This window comes from Panthera leo, chromosome E2, assembly GCF_018350215.1.
Source record: "Panthera leo isolate Ple1 chromosome E2, P.leo_Ple1_pat1.1, whole genome shotgun sequence".
Taxonomy (NCBI): domain Eukaryota; kingdom Metazoa; phylum Chordata; class Mammalia; order Carnivora; family Felidae; genus Panthera; species Panthera leo.
The window spans coordinates 15,685,305-15,707,476 of record NC_056693.1 but is presented as its reverse complement, the minus strand read 5'-3'; the positions used below and the strand labels follow the sequence as shown (position 1 = coordinate 15,707,476).

Below are 22,172 nucleotides of genomic sequence, written 5' to 3'. Positions count from 1 at the left end.
CTCTAGCCCTCACCAGCCAAGTCATCGCCAGCAAATCCCTTTGCCTCCTTGTGCCACAGTTTCCCTACGATTACACTGGTCATGGTCAGTGTCTTCACCAGCTCAGGCTGCTGTAACAAAATACCATAGACTGGGTGACTGACAACAGAAATTTCCTTCTCACAGTTCTGAGGCCGGGAAGTCCAAGATCAAGGCTCAGGCAGATTCAGTGTCTGGTGAAGACCCACTTCCTGGTTCATAGATGGCCTCCTTCTCACTTCATGTGGTGGAAGGGATGAGGGAGCTAGCTCTCTGGGGTCTCTTGTGTAAGGATGTAAATGTATGTATGTGGATTTAATAATCCCACTCACGAGGAATGGATAACTACATATAGGGGTATAAATATGTAAATATGTATAGGGATTTTATAATCCTATTCACGGGGGCTCTACCCTCATAACCTAATCACCTCCCCTAATGCCATCACACTGGGAGAGGCGCACCAGCGGTCAGCCTGTGGCAGTGAGCTAACTGCTCTAACAGATGGTCCCTAAATCTCAGTGACCTCACACAGTAGAAGTTTGTTTCCCTCTCGTATAACACAGTTGGGTGTGGATATTCAGTGAGCAAGCTTTCCACATGGTGATTCTGGAACCCAGGCTCCCTATCCCTTGTGGCTCTGCCGTCCCTCAGGGCCTCAGAACCCTCTGCTGGGTCCTTGCCTGTTTCTGGCAGGTAGGGGTGGGAGAAAGAGGGGTTGGTGTGCAAAGTCTCTATAGCCCAGGCCTGGAAATGGTATGAATCGTTTCCACTTATATTGCCTTGGCCAGCACTCCATCACGAGGCCACACCTCGGCGCAAGGGAAGCTGGGAAATGTAGTCCCGAGTGCCCCGGAGAAAGGAGGTCGTTTTGGTGAGCACTTGGCAGTCTCTTTGCATCCCTTCATAAGGTGGGAATTTGATGGGTGCATTCGATGTGCCAGGCCCTGGGACCACAGTGATGAAGTGGACAGATGTGCCCAGGTGCTCCCAAAGCTGACACCCCAGTGTGGGCAGCAAGCAGTAAGCAGATAAACAGATGCATTCCATAACACCAGGAACTGGTGTTTGCTGTGAAGGATAACCAAGGCAGAGGTCAGGGCAAAGACTGTCAAGCACTACTGCTTTAGGGTGAGGTGGTCAGTGAAGGCCTTGTGAGGAGGCCTTGAATGAAGTAAGGGGCAGTCCATGAAGATACCTGAGGGAAGAGCCTTCCAGGCAGAAGCAATAGCAAGTGCCAAGGCCCTGCTCAGAGCACAGTGATCAGAAGGGAGGGGGCAGATGAAGTTAGAGGGCAGGACGTGGGACCAGACTGCACAGAGCCTCAGGGCGAGGACTCTGGCTCTTCCCATGAGTAAAATGGAGCCACAGGAAGGTTCTGAGCAGGGAAGGGACATGAAATGGGGCAAGTGTTCACAGCCTCCCTCCGGTTGCATATAGGCAAACCGGGGGCAGAGGTGAGTGGGAGACGGGGATGGGGCAGGAGGACCAGGGAGGAGGCTGCTGCCATGGTAGGTACAGTGGGAGGTGGTGGTGACAGGCCCGGGGTGGAGCCGTGGAGGTGGAGAAGTGGCAGGTCCTAGATCTCTTGACGATGCAGGCCACAGGATTTGCTGTTGGGCTGCACACAGGTGCGAGAGCAACAGCAGGTCCCGGGTGACTCCAAGCCTCTTGTGTGGGGCAGCCGAAAGGCTGGAGGGGCCTTTATTGGGGCGGGGAAGAGGGATCCGGGAAGGAAGGTCAGGAGCTCAGCTTTGTATGCATTGAGCTTGAGCTGTGGACAGCACGTCACACGCATACTGTCACGCCTCCCTCTGAACAAGCCCATGAGGCAGGGTTATCAACAACCCAGCTTCACAGGTGTGGAAACTGAGGCACAGGAGAGCTACGTCACTTGTCTGAGGTAACACGCTCAAAAGCAGGGGAGCCAGAGCTTGGGTGTGGGGAGGACCCAGGGAGGGAAGGTTGGCCCCCACTGTGGACTCTATGGATGACACTTCTCTTGCCTTCCAGGGAGAACCTCAGTACTCCAGTCATTCCAGCAGCAACACCCTCTCCAGCAACGCATCCAGCAGCCACAGCGACGACCGCTGGTTTGACCCCCTGGACCCCCTGGAGCCGGAGCAAGATCCCCTCTCCAAGGGTGGCTCTAGTGACAGCGGCATCGACACCACCCTCTACACCTCCAGCCCCAGCTGCGTGTCCCTGGCCAAGGTGCCTCGGCAGCCCAAGCCACACAAGCCCCCGGGAAGCATGGGCCTTTGCGGCGGCGGACGGGAGGCCGCCACGCGGTCCCACCACGCAGACAGACGGCGGGAGGTCTCGCCAGCCCCTGCGGTTGCCGGTCAGAACAAGGGCTACCGACCGAAATTGTACTCCTCAGGCTCCAGCACCCCTACAGGCCTGGCGGGGGGTAGCCGTGACCCACCAAGGCAGCCTAGGTAAGACACTGCTCTTCACCCCGGTCCTCCAAGCAGTTCTGACCGCCTTCTGCTTCCCCCACAGTCCTGACAGGGGGGTTCCCCTCCCTACAAGCATGCTGCTTGCAGATGGATGTGCTTACACACTAGTTTGCTTACAGAGTTGGGAGCCTCATGGACCACCCACTACTGCCCATCATTCACCTTCTAGTACCCTGGGTAGAGGGAAGGAAACCCCTGGCTGGCTGTTTCATCTGCCTCTGGTTTACTCTGACCCTCTCTCTTTCCCTCTCTCTCTGCTAAGACCAGTGGTTTTATGCTTTCTGGAGGTCACAGACTATATGTGTTAGGCATGCATTCGGCTGGAGGTAACAGGAAATCTGACCCACAGTAGCTTTTAAAAAAAAAATTTTTTTTTAAGGTTTATTCATTTTTCAGAGACAGAGCATGAGCGGGGGAGGGGCAGAGAGAGAGGGAGACAAGACACAGAATCTGAAACAGGCTCCAGGCTCTGAGCTGTCAGCACAGAGCTCGACGCGGGGCTCGAACTCGGGCAGTGTGAGATCATGACCTGAGCCGAAGTCGGACGCTTAACCGACTGAGCCACGCAGGCACCCCTGAGCCACAGTAGCTTAAACAGACGGAGCTTTAACAGTCCCCCGATGAGAACTCCACAGAGGGCAGAGCCAAGCTAGTACAGCAGCTCAGGGAGGGCCTCAAGGCCTGGCATCCTGTGTCTTCCTCTTCCACCATTCTTACCATACTGGCTGCGGCTCCCTTGTCTCCAGATGGCTGTGGTGCCCCTGGGGGGAATGGGCCCAAAAAACAGAGGAAGATGGCTTCTCCTAGTTCCCTTTCCAGGAAGAAAGCAACAGCTTTCCCAGAGCCCTTTGAACAGAGCGACGTCACAAGGAAGGCTGAGAAATCACAGCTTAACCCTCTAGCCAACACAGCGAAGGGCAGTGGTCTCCACACAGTCCCCTAGAGGGCTCTTCAGCACAGATTGCAGGACCCCACTCGGAGTTTCTGATTCAATTTTGAGGACCACTGGTGGAGAGGCAGGCAGGGGACCAAGGGAGAAAGACCTGGCATTGATGGGCCATCAGTCTGGGGCCTAGACTGCACACACTTTGGGCACCCTATGAAAGCCATGAAATGTCTCTCTGAAGAGCGCACTGAGGTGGAAAACCGTTCGGCAAGTCGCCAAGCTCAGCCTGGAGCACGTGCCCCTCACAGGTCTGCAGCCCAGGCAGGAGTCACGGTGCTGCGGTCCCCAGTGCAGACCCCAAAGGCCACAGCCTTCCTTCCATTCCCTGACCGCCCCTGAGCAGGGGCCAGCCCGGGACCCCATAGGGAGACCTCGTCCCCTTTGGTTTCCTCAGGCCTTTGCCAGTCCTCAAACTACGGCCTCTGTCCACGCAGACCACACAGGACCCATGCACCCAGGCAGTGGCCTCAGACCTTGTCCGCAGCCTACAGTGCACTTCTGTCTGTGTCTATGCAGAAATATCTGTGTTTAAAAAAAAAAAAAAAAAAAAAGGCGAAGCAAAAGTGACCCAAACAGTACTCAGCCTAACCGTGTGTGAAGCACTTTGATGTAGTCTAGTCTGTTCAAAATGTGAATGCAGCTCAATACCTCCTTCAGTGGTCTCATGATTTAGCAGTGGTTCTCTGACCGGTTTGGAAACTGCCGTGTTTGAGGGTGTCTGCATTGTGTGGGTACCTCCCCTTGCCCTGGTCAGGGGCCCAGAAGGGTGAGGATGGAGAGGGTGTGCGGCCCAGTGGGTTTAGTCTCTGGCTCAGCCCATCTCCCTAGGCAGGTGGTTCTTAATCAGTGAAACTCACGGACTCTGGAACAGCTCTTTCATTCCTTATTTATCCCTTCGTTTCACTCACAGATATTTCTTAGGGACCTGTTGTGTCACAGACACTAGGGTGGGAGCCGGGGTGAAATAATGAGCAAATTCAGATGAGGCCTCCCCCAGCCCCTCACCTCAGCCCATCATCCGCTGAGGGAGACAGACGACAATTAGGCCATCACTGAGACACCTGTCAAAGTGCACTCACCTAGAAGGACTCTGCACCAGGAGAATCCTGGGTGCCGCAGGGTCCCAGGTCTCAGCTCTGCTAGTCCCTGTGCTGGACATAGGCCTGTGTTCGTAAATCTGAGTAACCGTAGGGTTTTGAAATCTGCGATATAAAGGCAGCGGCTCTGAGGAGAAGACTGTGGCTGAAGCAGGGAGTGGGTATAAAATTACCCTGTGTCTGACAGAAAGATTTGCTGAACCCAGGAATGAAGGGAATAAAATGGGAGAGGAGCCCACTACAAAAGAGGGCCCAGCGGTTGGGAGCTTTAATTTGCATACAGACAATTGATGCTAATTGCAAATCATTCTTATCTACTCATTAAGCTGCTTCCTGAAGTTTTCTCCTAGGCAACCAGGCTCTGGCATGGAACAGCATTTCCCAAAATGGGGTGCTCGAGGTGATTTGGGTGGTATAGGAGGAAAATGTTTTTGTTTTTGTTTTTTTTAACAGATAAATGTTTGCTTTAATGAGTATTAGGAAAGGTGTTACCTGCCCATCCCCTGCTTTTACAGATACTGTCTTGGACAAGTTGAGGAAAATTGAATGAGTTGATTTAAAGAAACATCTGCATGGTAGATGAGAGTATGGACCTCCACCAGGGTTCAAGCCCTCCTTCTTGCCTTGCCTTGGCTGTGTGGCCTTGGGCAAATGACTGAACTTCTCTGGGCCTCGGTTTCTTCGTCTGTAAAATGGGGGATAAATCACATACCTATCTCATAAGGATATGGTAAAGATTTAATGACCTACTGTGTGTAGGACCCTTAGAACCATACCAGGCAGTAGGCCTTGAGCCTGCCTGTCATTAAAATCACAGGGGATTGTTATAAAAAGAGGAGAGGTATGCCTCAAACTAACCAAATCAGAATGTTTCTCCGGGGCCATGCCTCTTTCAGGCAGTTCTGGGGACACCAAGATGGCTGAGACAGCCCCAGGCCTGCTCTCTTGGGGCTCAAAGTCCAACAGGGGAGACACACCTGTTCCCAGAGTGGTCAGGGCCAAGGTGAGGGAAGCACCTGGGATGCGGGAGCCCAGAGGAAGGGCCAGACCCCATTGTGTGAGAGGCTTTCCTAGAACAAAGAGGCTGATGCGAGCCAGGGGACTAGGAGGGCAGGGCATCCCAGATAGAGAAGGTGTGCAAGTCCCATGTGTGGGCCTTACTTGGCTGCCCTCCCACAACTTTCCCGTCTTGGCGGGGGAACCAAGTTCCCAGTTGGTCGCTGAGCACCTGAGCCCAAGAGGCCCACATGTGCCTCCACCTGCCGCCGGCCCGCGCTGCCCCTCACACCGGTCAGCCCACCGGCCTTCTGCATCTGCTCTCGTTTATCTCTTCCCTTGGGCTGAGCTGGGATGACAGCCTGCTATCGAGGGCAGGCACACGAGCTGCATAGCTGCCCCGGTCTCTGCTTGCACAGCACGTTGTAATAGAGCACCCGTGTTTATTCACACAGCGAGTGCTCATTGTGTGCCTGGCCCTCTGCTGGGCGCTGCGGGCACACACGGCCCCTGCTGTCCTGGCACTGACCCGGTACCGGGGAGCCAGCAAGCAAATAATGATCAAAGTAATAGATGAACTGTGCTAGGGGAAAGCCAGCAGAGGAGACCCACTGGGATCCACGAGTGGATACGGTCCAGGACTCAAAGGAGTGTCTAATCTAGCCCAAGGGGCAAAGGTAGGTTCAATGAGGAAGGGTCATTTCTGCCAAAGATAAGAACAATAAGGAGGTGGGAGCAAGTGAGTAGTTTCCGAGGGGCTGATGATATATTCTTGACCCAGGATGCAGTCACATGGTGTCTGCTTTGTAACTGTTTCTTCAGTTATATGCATATACTTTGTACACTGCTCTGTGTGTCAGCTATTATACAATTTTTTTAGGTATTTATTTCAACAGAGACAAAGCAGGAGTGGGCAAGGGGCAGAGAGGGAGAGGGAGAGGGAGACAGAGAATCCCAAGCAGGCTCTGCACCGTCAGCACGGAGCCCGATGTGGGGCTCAAACTCACAAAACCGTGAGATCATGACCCAAGCTGAAACCAAGAGTCAGACACTTAACTGACTGAGCCACCCAGGCACCCCTGTACAATTTTTTTTTTAAAAGAGAGAAGGGGGGGGAAGGGGGGAAAGGAAAGATGGGATGTAAAAGGGATGTCTCGATGAATGGGAAGGAGTAGCATGTGCAAAGGCCCTGAGGTGGAGAGGAAGGCGGATCCTGTTAGGTCACTGAACACAGGCCCCTTGGCTCAAGGGTAGAAACTGAGGGGCCAGCTGATAAGAGGTTTTTGGGGAAGTCAGCAGGAGCCAGACCATGCAGGGCCCTGTCCACCACATTACAGAGTTTGGATTTGATCCCAAGAACTGTGGGCAGCAAGGAGAGGTTTCAGCAGAAAGGGTAGTACAGGCGGATTTATGTTTTGAAAGATAGTGCTGGAGATGAGACTGGAGGTAGAGCCTCAGGGACAGGGCTGAGGCGGAGATATGAGTGAGAAGGAAGGGGTCTGGACCAGAGGACAGAGCAGCTACGCCTGCATCACAAAGTGGCATTGCTAGGACACCAGGAGGGAGGGAGACACAGGTCCAGGATGGTGCCAGGGAGCAAAGAGTCGAGGCTGACTGCTGAGTGTCAGGAGGCTGCTGCAGACAGGGTGGTGAGGTTCTTGAGAAGAGACTGGGGCAGGGTCAGCCCAGGAGGCACATTACTCTTAGGTAACAGGACGGACAGCCAGGAAGGCCTCTTACAAGGTTGTTATTTTGTAGGAAGCAAGAGATTGACCCAGGCAGGAGAAACAGCAAATGTCACGACAGTGAAGGTGAACTCATTTGCAGTGCTTAAGAAATGGCCAAGCAGGTGCGCCTGGGTGGCTCAGTCAGTTGAATGTCAGACTTCGGCTCAGGTCATGATCTCACAGTTTGTGAGTTCAAGCCCTGCATCGGGCTCTGTGCTGTCAGCGCAGAGCCTGCTTCAGATCCTCTGTCCCCTTCTCTCTCTGCCTGTCTCTCAAAAATGAATAAAACATTAAAAAAAAAAATGATCAAGTGGCCAGAGAGGGAGGAGCGGACAGGGCAAAGGGGAGAGTGACAGGAGGTCAGTTGTGCACGGTAGGCCGGAACCCGGTTCTGGCAGGCTTACTGACCATGGTCAGCTGCTGGGATTTGATTCTGAGGGACATGGGAGCCATGGGAGGCATGTGAATGCACAGTCTGACTTAGTTTTAAAAAGATTACTCTGGACTGTTTGAAAGGTAGAAGGGATTGAGTTTGCCCGCAAAACTCAGGGACTGCCACCAGGGGGATGGGCCGTGCCGAGCAGGGAAACACCTATCCGGTCCCTCCCCGTGCTCCGGCCCCACCATGGAAGCCGCCACAGCCTGTAGCAGCTTGTGCCCATCGATGATTTCAGTGACTTCACAGACTCTCTCCCCAGACATTCGTCATGGGAGCCCGGCTTCCAGGCGCACTGCCAGGCGCCAGCGCCTGCTGTGGGCACCGCAGTGGGCTGAGTGATCCCAGGCGGGCAGCCACCTGGCCCCCCGCCCTCTCCTGAGGCAGCACACGCTTCAGAGCTCCCTGGGTTTGCAGAGCTGTGAAGGGGCACTCAGAGGCTCTCCACTCCACGTGGAGCTGACACAGCCAGGCAGGAAGTACGTGGCTTTGCCTCCCCAGGCTGTGCCAAGAGGGAGTCTCTGGGATACACTTCTGGGGGCACAGCTCTTAAAGGTAATGTGAGGGCCTTGGAACCCACTGGGGTCACACACAACAGAGATCCACTTGGGAGAATCACAGTCAGCCTGGGAGAGGAACCCAAGCCCTCTAAAGGAAAGGAGGGAGCAGTGCAAAGGCCCTGAGGTGAAAATGTTTCTGTCTGGGAACAGCTTCCCTTTCACCTGGCTGGAGCCCAGTAAGTGGGAGGAGCTGAGGGCAGAAGGGGCAGGCCAGATGGTGTGGGGCCTTGTGGGCAGAGGGGAGGACTCTGCCTCTGCCCTGAGTAAGGTGGAGCCACAGAGAGTCCTGGGCAGAAGCGGGCTGCGATCTGACTCGGTGTTCACAGGCTCTCTCTGGCTGTGTTCAGTGAGAGTGGGCAGGAGGAGACTGCTACGGCGATGGGCGTGGGGGTGGAGGGGGTGAGCATTGGCGGGTTTCTGCATCACTCTGATCCCGTATCCTCCCTGCAGACCTGCCACTTCTGCTCCCAGGCCACTGAGTGGAATGTGGCCACTCGAGACTCCTACACGATAACTCCAGCCACACGCGGGGACTGATTGAACTCTCAAGGTCATGCCACGCACTAGGGAGAGAGGGCAAGATTGGTCTAGCAGTTAAGGCCAAGCAGTGAGGGATTCCTGGGCTCTGGCCTCTGACTGCCTGCGTCCGGATCACAGCTCCAAAGCTGACCCAACCGTGTGATCTCCATCAGGCTCCTTAGTTTCTCTGAGGCTCAGTTTTCTCATCTGTAAAATGGGAGTAATGATAGGATCTGTGGTCTAAGGCTGCCACAGTGAACCTACATCATGCACTGAAAGTACTTAGCACGGGGCCTGCGACGTAGCCGGCTCCAAAAATAGCAGCTGCTGCCAGGCTTTGTTTGCACGTATTACATATCTGTCGTGACTGCAGTTGTTGAAAGTACAGGCTTGGGGTTCAAAGCCGGGGTCTCTTGAGCCAGACTGGGTTTGCATCCTGGCTCCATCCCTACCAGCTGCATCATTTTGGGGGCAGATTATTTAATCTCTCTGGGGCCTGGTTTCCCACTTGAAACACGGGGTTGGTGGTGGTTCCTGCCTCAGGGGGTTGCCAGGACAACTCAATGAAGATGCTTGGGGCAGGGCCTGGCCATGCTCACAGGCTCAGCACAGCCAGCCCTGTCACTGCCACCACTCTTCCTTCTGCGCAGGGGCTCAGCCACCCTAGGCCACCCATCAAGACTTGAGTGTAAGTGCAGCTCTGATTTCTCCATCCAACCCATGGTTTTTCAGCTTTTTTTGTAAGCCACAAAACCTTTTCCTCCCACAAAATCTTAAGTGCTTCCCTAAGACAGAACACAGATGAATGCATAACCTCTCCAGTGGGGGAGGTGGGGGTGGGATGGCCCAGCAGGATGCCCCCGCCCCAGTCCTGGCTGAGCCCAAAGTCCCGGCTTTTAGCCCCTGGGCACACCACGTTAACAGTGCACACAAGACCTCTTGAAGTGGTGCTGTCACTGCCTCATTTCTCAGAGGAGAAAACTGAGACTCTCTGAGGGGGAAGGACCCGAGCTCAGGTCCCAGCGTGTCACTCAGAGCTGGGATTGGAACTCGGGTCAGGTGGGCAGCACGGCCCATGTTCTCACCCCACCCCATGGTGCCTCTGGTCTTCAAGTCACAGCTGAGGCCCAGAGGGGGATACCTGTTCCTGCTGGTGCATCAGAAAGAAAGCATGCTCACTCTGGATTGGTGGGTGGGGTAAGAACTCCACCCCGTATGGGGCACCTGGGCTCATGGCCCCACCTCAGGGCTGGGTCAAAATACACAGCACGCTCGGGGTGGCGGGGGGAATAGTTCTGTGTTGAGGCCTCACAAAGCTGAAGACAGAGACAGTCATGGGAATGCCTTTGGCTACAAGTAACAGAAAATTCCAGCTTGGCTGAAGGCAGTCTGTTATCTCACAGAACACAAAATGCCAAGTTAGGGGGGTGGCCAGGATTGGGTGATTTATTGACTCAAAGACCTAAGTTCTTTCTCCTCTTTGTGTTCTGCCTCCGTCAGCCTCCAAGCTGGCTCCCCTCATTCTCAAAGTGGCTGTCCTTCAACCAGGTAGTCACAGTGTCCAGTGGAAGAGAAGGTGATGTTTTCTGCAGGTGTTTTCTGTTTGTTTTTTTAGCAAAGAAATTTTTTCCCAAAGTCACCCAGCAGACAGCCCATATACGCTCTCCCCAAAGTCTCACTGGGCAGAAATACAGTACAGACCCATCCATACCCATCCCAGACAAGTGGCCTCACTCAGTCAGGATTTGCCCCCTGGGCGAGGTGTCTGGTCACCTTCCTCAAACAAAGGAGGAGTAAAGTCAGCCTCTGTTTACAGGTTGAGGGGGGATTAGGCTGACACCCAAAAGGTCTGCTGCAGGACCCGAAGCCAGGCAAGCCCATCTCGAAGGAGGCCGTGGATGGAGCTGGCTGGCTGGCGGACACAAAGGGTGTTCACCTTTTTCCCTTCCTGGTTTAATCATCTCTTGTTTTGTCAGCTCACAAAAGCTGAATGAACATGCCTGAGGGCAAGGTAGAGGAATGTGCTGTAGAAAGTAAAAGTTAGGGTGATCTATTCATAGAATGGACCCCCTGCGGCCATTGCAGAGAGGGGGGTTCGTGTGGACTGACACGGAGAGAGCTACAGAACGTACGGTTAAGGTGAAAGGGTGCACAGCAAGCTTATGATCTGCCGCCATTTATTTTACAAAGTGGGAAGGATACACACTCCCTCTCACACACGTGTGCTTGTGTGCGCACAGCTCCCTGTTGAAGAAGAAGAAAGGATGGGTCTTGGTTGCAGGGAGAGACTGAGGTGTCAGGCGGCACCTCTGTGCTCTGTGCCATTTGTACGGTTTCATTTGACTTTTATTCTGAACACATCATTACCACCTCCAGAGATAATCAGTTAGTGTAAGCTCCTCCCCGAGATTTTTCTCTAAACCTGCAGCAGCCCAGTTCTTTCAAACATTTTTAAAAAATGTTTTTTAATGTTTATTTTTTGAGAGAGAGGAAGAGACAGAGTGCAAGCGGGGGAGGGGCAGAGAGAAAGGGAGACACAGAATCTGGAGCAGGCTCCAGGCTCCGAGCTAACAGCACAGAGCCTGACGTGGGGCTCGAACTCACGAGCCACAAGATCATGATCTGAGTCAAAGTCAAACGCTCAACTGATAGAACCACCCGTGCGCCCCTCTTTCAAACATTTTTGATCATTACCCGAAACAGGGAAAGCATTTTACATTTACAACCCCCCAACGGATGTCCAGAATGAAGCTTCACAAAGCACTTACCCTTACTGATGTTTTTTATTCCAGTCTGTTTGGTTTGGGGGCCTTTTCCCCCTTAATAATGGTCAGGAGCCACTCAAATGATTTAATGGCCCACAGTTAGGGAAAAACTGTATGGTTCCTTTTTGTAAAAAAGACAAAACAAAAAAAACTCAATAATAATACAGTGTAACTGTGTATGTAAAAAAAGGAAGAACAGAGTCATGCTTTGTACTGTGCCTTGTACTCAGACATCTGTCCTCGTTCGTAAACAAACCTACCTTACTCTTTGAATTGGCTGCATAGGTTTTGATCATATGGGGGTACTTGGAACATCTGTTAATCCCTTGTTAAAAGATGTTCAGGCCTGGGGCGCCTGGATGGCTCAGTCGGGCATCTGACTTTGGCTTAGGTCATGATCTCACGGTCTGTGAATGCGAGCCCCGCATCGAGCTCTGTGCTGACAGCTCAGAGCCTGGAGCCTATTTCAGATTCTGTGTCCCTCTCTTGCTCTGCTCCTCCCCTGCTCATGCTGTCCGTCTCTCTCTCTCAAGAATAAATAAAACATTAAAAAAAAAAAAAAGATATTCAGGCCGGGTCTAATTTACTGTTTTGGTTTTTTTTTTTAAGTTTTTATTGTGTTAAGTAGTGGGGCTTGAACTCATGGCCCCAAGATCGAGAGTCAAACAAGCCTCCCACAGAGCCATCCAGGCACCTCTAACTTGATTACATACAGTGTTGGCAGTGAACATCCTTGTGTGTGCCTACAAGTACTTGGACAGGCTTTTCTGTCACACGGATTTCTGAGAGGTCAGATGTTAAACCACCGCCACTCATCCTTCACTTCTCAGCTCAGATGCCCTCGCCTCCCTGGGGAGGCTCCCTGGTCACCCTGCCATCCCTTCCTGGTGTTATACACTCCATGGCTCCCTGGACACCCCCCCACACACACCAGTTTGCAGCTGTGGCCACATGAATAGATGTTGCTAAATCATAGAAAGCATATCTAGTCAGAGCTTGCTTGTTTTAAAAGAAAAACATTTTTTTTAACGTTTATTTACTTTTGAGAGAGAGAGAGCGCGCGCACGCACACACAAGTGGAGGAGGGGCAGAGAGAGAGGGAGACACAGAATCTGAAGCCACCCAGGCGCCCCTGAGAGCCTGCTTTTTTTAAATCCAGTCTGACATCTCTACCTTTTGATTTGGCCATTGAAACATTCACATTTAGAGAAATCATTGGTAATTATTGCATTTACATTCCCCGTTTTGCCATTTTCTATATGTTCACTACCTTTCTTGCTCTGTTCTTCCTTTACTGCCACTCTTCATGTTAAATAATGTATATTAGTGTACTGTTTGGATTCCTCCTGCTTTTTTCAGCTATTTTTCCCAAATTCTTATAATATGCATCTTAACAGTGTAATTCAAATTTAGTAACTTGGGACGCCTGGGTGGCTCAGTTGGGTAAGCATCCAGCTCTTGATGTCAGGTCAGGTCATGATCTCACGGTTTATGAGTTCGAGCTTGGCATCAGGCTGTATGCTGACAGTGCAGAGCTGCTTGGGATTCTCTGTCTCCTTCTCTGCCCATGCGCCTCCCTCCCCTCAGCGTGCATGCAAGCTCTCTCTCAAAAATAAGTAAGCATTAAAAAAAAAAAAAAAAGACTTTATTGTTTAAAAAAAAAGATTTAGTAACTTAATTTCAATAAAATATAGAAACTTTTCTCCAGTATAGCCACATTCCTTTCCCCCTCTTTTGTGCTATATTTGTCATTTTATTAAATCTACATTTGTTATAAGCCCAACAATATAGTGTTGCTGTTGTTGCCTTTTATAATCTTCTATCTTTAAGGAAGTTAGAGAAGAAATAAAACATAAATCTATAGTCTTTAAAAAAAATTTTTTTTAATGTTTATCTTTTGAGATAGAGACAGAAAGACCGAGCACAAGCAGGGGAGGGGCAGAGAGAGGGAAACACAGAATCCAAAGCAGGCTCCAGGATTTCAACTGTCAGCACAGAGCCTGACACAGAGCTTGAACCCTCAGACTGCGAGATCATGACCTAAGCCAAAGTCAGAAGCTTAACTGACTAAGCCACACAGGCGCCCCCTCTATAGTCTTATTCTAACCTGCAAATTGACTTTCTTGGATCCTTCATTTCCTCCATATGGATTCAGGTCATCATCTGGAGTCATTATCTGTTGTTATCTTCTTCTTCTTCTTCTTCTTCTTCTTCTTCTTCTTCTTCTTCTTCTTCTTCTTCTTCTTCTTCTTCTTCTTCTCCTCCTCCTCCTCCTCCTCCTCCTCCTCCTCCTCCTCCTCCTCCTCCTCCTCCTCCTCCTCCTCCTCCTTCTTCTTTTAGATTTTATTTTTATGTTATCTCTACACCCATCTTGGGGCTCAAAGTACAACCCCAAAACTGAGAGTTGCACACTTCACCAACTGAGCCAGCCAGACGATCCTGGAGTCATTTTCTTTCAGCCTGAGGACTTCTTTTTATTTCACCAGGCAGATGAGCTGGCAATCAGTTTCTCAGTCTTTTTATCTGAGAATGTTTTTATTTTGCCTTTATGTGTAAAGGATAGTTTTACTGGATACAGAATTCTTGGTTGGCGGTTTTTTCTTTCCACACTTTGAAAATGTCATTCCATACCATTGTTTCAAATAAGAAGTCTGTAGTTAATTATATTGTTGCTTCCCTTTATATGATGAATCCTTTTTCCCTTGACATTTTCAAGGTTTTTAATCTCACCATTTGACTTTGAACTTTTTCTGGATGTGAATATCTTTTTTTTTTTTTTTACTTTAATGTTTATTTATTTTGAGAGAGAGAGAGCACAGCAGGGGAGGGGCAGAGAGAGAAGGAGACACAGAATCTGAAGCAGGCTCCAGGCTCTGAGCTGTCAGCACAGAGCCTGATGCGGGGCTCAAACTCATGATCTGTGAGATCATGACCTGAACCAAAGTCTGACCCTCAACCAACTGAGCCACCCACTTGCCCCTGGATGTGAATATCTTTGTATTTACCATTGATAGGGTTTGTGGAGCTTCTTAGATGTGTAGATGATTTTTTTTTTCATCAAATTGGGGAATTTTCAGCCATTATTTCTTCAAATCTTTCTTCTGCCCTTTTCTCTCTTCTCCTTCTGAAACTTTCATTGCACACGTGTTGGTTTGCTTGATGCTATTTCAAAGATTTTGGTATAGCAGAATGTCTTACTCATTGAACTAGGCAGGCAGATGGGAGGAGCCCCAGGCTAAAATGCCACAGAGTCCCTCTTTTCTTACCTGAAGTACAGCAGTTTTCCAAGCATAGATGATTCTTGCATTGCCATATGCCCTTGGTCAATTGCCAGAGTGCTGAAATGGTTGTTTTTGTCAATTTTGTGCTTTCTGGGGGGAGAATATTTGCCAGTCTCCTCATTCCATTATAGTCAAAAGTCCCACCCCTTCATATTACTACATTGACCTTCAAAAAGGATTTATTGACTTAGATGCCAAAGGCATTACTTTTCTCACTAAGTCCCTCTTACTTAAAATGGAATTGGAATTTTACTTAAGTTTCATTATTTAGTTGCTTGTTTGTTTATTTATTGAGAGAGGCAAAGAGAGAGAATCCCAAGCAGACCCTGCACTGTCAGCACAGAGCCCCACGCAGGGACAGAGATCGTGACCTGAGCTAAAACCAAAAGTCAGACATTTAACCCGCTAAGCCACCCAGGAGCCCCAATTTAAAAGTTTTAGGGGCACCAGTCATTTAAGGATCTGACTTCAGCTCAGGTCATGATCTCACAGTTTGTGGGTTCAAGCTCCACGTTGGGCCCTGTGCTGACAGCTCAGAGCGTGGAACCTGCTTCGGATTCTGTGTCTCCATCTCTCTCCGTCCCTTCCCCACTCATATTCTCCCCTCCCCCACCCCATCTCTCTCAAAAATAAACAAACATTAAAAAAAATTTTTAAGGAGCACCTCGGTGCTCAGTCAGTTGAGCATCTGACTTCAGCTCAGGTCATGATCTCTCAGTTCGTGAATTCAAGCCCCTCATCAGGCTCTGTGCTAACAGCTCAGAGCCTGGAGCCTGCTTCAGATTCTGTGTCTCCTTCTCTCTGCCCCTCTCCTGCCTGTGCTCTGTCTCTCTCTCTCTCTCACACACAAAAATAAACATTAAAAAAAAAATTGGGGGGAGGGGGCGGCACCTGGGTGGCTCAGTCAGTTTAGCATCCAACTTCAGCTCAGGTCATGATCTCAGTTCATGGGTTTGAGCCCCGTGTTGGGCTATGTGCTGAGAGCTCAGAGCCTGGAGCCTGCTTTGGAATCTCTGCCTCCCTCTCTCTCTGCCCCTCCCCCGCTTGTTCTCTCTCTCTCTCTCTCTCTCTCTCTCTCAGAAATAAACATAAAAAATTTTTTTTTTAATTTAAGTTTTAAAAGTCACTTTGTCTCAGTGGAATAAACAGGTGGGTCCCCAACAGCTGGGTTCTGGTCAGCAGCATGAGGTTCATTGTAGTGTTAATTCCGTGGGAATCCAGCATTTCAGATACTGAGCTGGGGTTTTAGATTAGATCAGTAGGAATGGTGTCTGATGTATAGCGAGTGCTCAAAAAATATTTGAATGAAGAGGCTACTGAGCAAGTTATATTTTAAGTAAAAAAAAAAAATTTTACAGAACAATGTATTAATGTCATTCCGCTTATATAAAAATACAGTCCTCTACCCCCCAAAAAATTCTTCATGCTCCCCCCCCCAAAGTAAAAGGTTCTACCTCTCTGATTGTATTCACGTGTATATTTGTAATGCATAGGAAAAGGGAGAGAGAGAGAGAAAAAGCACGAGTGACCGAGAGAGAGAGAGAGAGAGAGCCGGGAAACTGTAAACCTTGTTTACCCCTAGAGACAGGTAGGACCCCCACCTCTAGCTATGTAAGTCGTGCCCAGGAGGCAGGGAATCTCGGGGTGCATCCACCCACAGGGGGTGACTGTTTTGGATTCCCAGTGGTACCAAATGTGCCAGAAGGGCATTCCTGGGGTGGGATTGGGGGGCGGGGGGTGGGGGGGGGACCTCCTAGGCAACTTGGCCTTCTCCCTATATAGATTTCTGTATTGGAACTTTCCACAGCAGCAATGTATTTGTATACCTCTTGTGTAAAGGAATTTTTTTGTTTCCTAAGAGTACATTTAAACAGATCAGTTCTGCATAATGGGGAACATACTTGATTGCTTATTTCTCTTGTTTTTACTTTGCAGTGACGTGAGCTCCAGGGCCGGCTACCCTGCTCAGGTTTACAAAACCGCCAGCACAGAGACCCCTCGGCCCTCCCAGGTGGCCCAGCCCAGCCCCTTCCAGCTGTCCGCCTCCGTCCCCAAGTCCTTCTTCTCCAAGCAACCCGTTCGCAATAAGCACCCCACAGGGTGGAAGAGGGCAGACGAGCCCCCGCCACGGCCACTCCCCTTCACTGACCCAAAGAAGTAAGTGCCTGGACGCCCGGCAAGGTTCTACAAGAGCCAAGCCAGGCGTCTCTGGGTGGGGAAGGAGGGGACACCTCACTCACTCATTCAGCAGGATGCTGTGCCAGTCCCACACCATCTCTGTGGACAGAGATCCCTTAGTTGGGTGTTCACAGGGCCCCTTGGCTGCCCAAGGGGCACAGCCTTCAAGGAGCCGCTATGCAAGAGACGGGGTTTGGGGAAGGCTGAGCAGGATGGAGGCTGAGAAGGGAGAGGAGGTGGCTTCTGGATGGATGAGCTGAAAGGAGAGCCGCCAGGGTTGCCTGGCAGACCGGACGAGGGTTAAGAGGAAGGGCGAGGTTGAAGAAGACTCTAGGTCCTGTAGCCGGAAGGGCAGGCTTGCCTTGAGGTGAGGGCTGAGCTGAGGAGCAGGCTTGGCTGGGGGAGAGTCCCGGGCGGGTTACGTTCTCGAAGCACAGAAGACATCAAGGAGGAGGCGGGGTAAGGAGTCTGGAGCTGAGGGGAGAAGTCAGGCTGGAGGGGGAAATTTGGGTGTCGTCTCACAGGGGCACGAGGCTAGAGGCATACCCCAAGGCCGGGAGTGTGGGTAGAGAGGAAGGGGGAGTGCAGGGCGGGGCCAGAGTCCTCAGTGTGCAGAGAGTATGCGGAGGAGCCCGGGTGAGGAGCCTGGGCATGATGGGCTGTGAGCTGGGCGTCGCTTTGAGCCTCATGGAGGTCCCCCAGGGTGCAGGAGAGAAGGGTAGGGTGGAATGGGAGGAAACTGTGTGCTCAGCTCATTTGAGGCATTTTGCTCTACTGTAGAGCAGAAGAGAGGGGAAGAGTGTGCATTAGGGAAGGATTTCTGTTTTAAGTTAGAAGACGATACCTCACATTTACTGAGTGCTCACTGTGTGCCAGTCTCAGTTCTAAGCTCCTGTACGTGAATTAGTTCCCTGAGTCCTCACAACAGCTCTGTAAGGCAGACCTGCCATTCACCCCATTTTACAGATAAGGCAACTGAGGCCCCGAGTCACTCAGCTGGTAAGGGATAGAAGTGGTCCAAGGCTCCTCTTCCATTGGGTGTGGAGGGAATCTGCCCTCCTCCCCCAGTTCTTTGTAAAGTCTTTCATGACCTGGGTGGACCATTCAAATGTGTGGATGACGCAGAGCTCAGAAGGAGACAGGTGTCAGGAAGACAGAAACGTGACCCTGCAGATGTCCGCAGGAGAGGCTGGGCAACTCACACCGAGAGTCCAGTTCACACGCATCACTCACAGCCAGGGACACGCGGGAGTCTAGGCTCTGACCCTCCGCTCACCTCCACCCCCGGGCTGGATGACGAGGGCTCCGTTGACCAAGCACACAAGTACCAGGCACCGGCTGCGGCATGTGCTTCGCCGAAACTCCTGCGCAGACCCTGCTCGGTCGGCTTCCTCCCTCCTCTGGCCTCCCATCCTCCCGCTCGCCCCCTCCCTTCTCCACTCCACTGGCCTCTGCTGCACCTCATGCTTACCAAGGCTAGGCCAACCTCAGGGCCTTTCCGGGGGTTCTCTAGTGCCCGGAGAACTCCCCCACCCCCACCCACCCCCGATCTCAGGGCTGTCTCCGGGAAGCTTAGTCTGATGCCACCTCGTCAGATGGGCCTTCCCAACTAGACCTGGCCCCTGCCGTCATTCGGTCACTTTTCTCGTTCTTCTGGAGAACGGGTGCCATGTCTCGGCTGCCTGGCGCTCCGGGTGCTCCTTCAGTGAACGTACGCGCCATGCATCTCGTCGCATTCTCGCTGCAACCCCATAAGATACTACGAGACCCCCACTGTTCAGGGTAGCCGGAGGGTCAGTCCCTGCTGACCCCCTTCTGCTCTTCCACCACGGCAGCCGCTCTGGCTGTCCTTCTCCCGCGTGCGTACCTACTAGGGCCGCGCCAGTGAGGTGCCACAGACTGAGCGGCTCGACTCCAGAAATGTACTGTCTCACGGTTCAGAGGTCAGATGTCCGAGATCAGGGCACTGGCCGGGTCGGTTCCTTTTGAGGGCTGCGAAGGGGAACCTGTTCCAGCTGGTCTCCCAGCTGCTGCAGATTTGCAGGCCACGTGTTGGACTCCGTGGTCTGTAGATGCATCTCCCCAGCGTCCGCCTTCGTCCTCACGCAGCCTCCTCCCTGTGGGCGCGTCTCTGTGTTGGCGTTTCCCCCTTTTATGAGGACACCAGTTACTGGACGAGGGTCCATCCTCATTGTCTGAGACCCTATTTCCAAATAAGGTCACGCTCTGAGATGCTGGGTTTGTACTTCAGCATCTTTTTGATGGGAGGGGACCCATAACACCACCTCTCAGGTCTTAACCCAGACACGCCATCCCTGGGGAAATTCGGTCAAGCCCACACCAGGCTCATCCCTTCCACTGACCTCATGCTTCTTCCCTTCTGCGGCACCTGTCCCAGGGTACATCAGAGCATCATTTCCTGGCGGCTGGCTTCCTCTCTGTCCCCCATGGTGGACTGAGAATTCCAGGAGAGCAGAGGTGCCATGAGCCCCACCCCGGGGCCCAGTACACAGTAGGTGCTCAGGTGATATGCCTGAATATATGATAACACTGAACAAACAAAAACCTATTTTTCCCTATGATAAGACTCAAACAGGGCTTTTTATAGATGTGTATATTTGTATAAATGTATGTGTGTAAACTAAGTATATAAAATATATATATAAAAATATCAAATAGGGGCGCCTGGGTGGCTCAGTCGGTTGAGCGACTGACTTCGGCTCAGGTCATGACCTCACAGTTTGTGAGTTCGAGCCCCGTGTCGGGCTCTGTGCTGACAGCTCGGAGCCTGGAGCCTGCTTCGGATTCTGTGTCTCCCTCTCTCTCTGCCCCTCCCCCGCTCATGCTCTGTCTCCCTCTCTGTCAAAAATAAACAAACATTAAAAAAAAATTTTTTTTTTAAATATATATCAAATATTTGGGGACACACATAAAATAGTTTCATGGCTTCTTATAATATTCAATAATTTAGTTATAGATACATTTTTTTAAAGATTTTATTATTAAGTGATCTGCACCCAACATGGGGCTTGAAGTTACAACCCTAAGATCAAGAGTTACACGCTTCATGGACTGAGCCAGCTGGATACATTTTTTAAATCACATGCAGAAGATAATATGTTAATTTAGAATGATTGCTTTTGTCCACACACTCGCATTTCATAAAGTTGTTTTATTCAGATTCTCTCTGAGCATTTTGGAGATAGTGTCTTTATCATTGTTAAAGATACTTCTAAAAAAAAAAAAAAAAAAAAAAGATACTTCTGAGTCACCTAACCTAATTTTCCAGAAAACACCGTCTTCAAGCTAAATTATTTGAGGTTAAACATACCTTTTTTTTTTCCTGCCTATGAAGCTGTCACTGAAATTTAATCCCAAGGCACAAGAACTCATTTGCATAACTTATTTACCTCCGTATGTTAATACCCACTTTAGCAACTACTGTCAGAAGCCCTTCCCCTACATTAGCTCATTTAATCCTCACTATGCAAGTACTTTGCATCCCATTTTCCAGATAAGAAAAATTGAGGTACAGAATGGTTACGTTACTTGCCCAGATTCACTCAGTTAGTTAAGGTTAATCACTGCAAATGTTATGTTCGTTCGTTGTGTAATTTGTCCCCACAAGGTCACCACATATTATGAGCTCATCACCCACCCCCACCAGGAGTAATTACCAAACCTGTCTTTCTTTCCTTCCCTTTTCCTTAATTCCGGTCAAAGACCTCTAACACGCCCCATGGAGAAGTGCTAATGGCCTCATCCAACGCAGGGGTTCTCCCTTTCAGCCTGACTGCTGGGCTCGGGCTGTACAGACCCAGCCCCATTGATCCTCCTCACAAGAGGGATCTGTTCTTACCTCCCATTTCCAGATGAGGAAACTGAGGCACAGTTAGAAGTACATAGCCAGGTTACCCAGCTTTCTAGCTGAGTAACGGAGCCAGGATTCATACCTGGCAAGGTAATTAACCATCAGAGTGTCTTGTCATATAAACCACCCAAGGAGGACTCCTGTGCAGGGCAGCGACTCCTATTTCCTGAGGACTAATTTCTTGGACAGAGCAGTGTCCTCTGTATTTGGGCACGTGCTCTAGTTGACCAAACGATGGAGTAAGCTAGTGAAGGACAGAGGATCTGTGCTGTGTCTCTCGTGCTCGGCCCTTCTGCTGCAGGCCCTGGTCAACACTGGGGGAGGGACAGGCCGACAGTTCTGCCTCAGGAGATGGCCAGACACCCCTGTTTTGACCACTTAATTCTGCTGGCCATCACAGAACAGCGTGAGGGTCAGGATGGGAATCCGTCAGCTGCCGACCCCCACCTTAACCCGTCAGTTTCCCTCTCTTTAAAATGGGGTGACAGTCATCCCTAGCTCCAGGGTTGTGAGGATTTAGTGAGTTAATCCATGGGAGCTTCTCCCCACCCCACCATGTTCCAGCAGCACAGAGCTTAGCAGGTGAGGGTGTGACCACGCCAGCGTGTTTCTCTACCGGCAGCGGCAGGAGATGCGAGGCAGGAGCTCAGATCGGGAGGTGGAGTCAGCAGCCCCTATCCGTCCTGGGCATCTCCTCCCCGGCAGGCTGATCTTAACCCAACTGAAGGGACGGCAGTGCCCCTGTGGGCTAGAGTGGCCCCTGGGCCCCACCCTAAGAAGCCTCCCCCACAAACAGGCACAGCCAAGAACAGGCCGCTGCTCTTCCAGGGAACGGCCATACTGACACCACGTGTCTCCAAGTGTCACACTAGTCAGCGACATTACACAGGGTTGTTTGGACCCATACAGGTCGGGCCCTGCCCGACCCTGTCCCCGCAGACTCTGGGCCCAGTAAGGAGGCAGGCCCTAGCGAACAGTTTCTGTTGTCACACTTAAGGACCCAGGCCCCAAGCATCCTCACGTAGGGCCCCTGAGGGGACGAGGGGAAATACCGTGTGTGGGGCAGCCTGGATAGCAGGAGCGAGTGAGCACTCGGGGTGACGGGTAGTCCCTGAGTCTGACCGTCTCAGTTCACATCCCAGCTCCACCAGCACCTGTCGGCATCGGTGCCCCCACCTGTGGGGTGAGGCGATGGTAGAACCTCTCTCTCACGGCAGCCGTGAGGAAAGAATGCAGCCACACACGAGACACCAGCACCGGGGCGAAGGCCCAGCAGCTCACCAGGAGCAGCTGCTACCACGACCCATGCACGGTCG

At 51.3% G+C, this 22,172-nt stretch overlaps 1 protein-coding gene across 8 annotated transcripts in view; it reads left to right on the top strand.

Annotated features, from left to right (window-relative positions):
- Positions 1-22,172, top strand: part of SIPA1L3 (signal induced proliferation associated 1 like 3) — a 237,245-nt gene that overhangs the window by 196,626 nt on the left and 18,447 nt on the right. For all 8 annotated transcript variants that reach the window (XM_042919979.1, XM_042919975.1, XM_042919974.1 and 5 more), the window contains 2 exons: positions 2,032-2,459; positions 16,743-16,964. In XM_042919979.1, the coding sequence (XP_042775913.1) occupies positions 2,032-2,459; positions 16,743-16,964 (650 nt within the window). The remainder of the gene's footprint in view (positions 1-2,031; positions 2,460-16,742; positions 16,965-22,172) is intronic.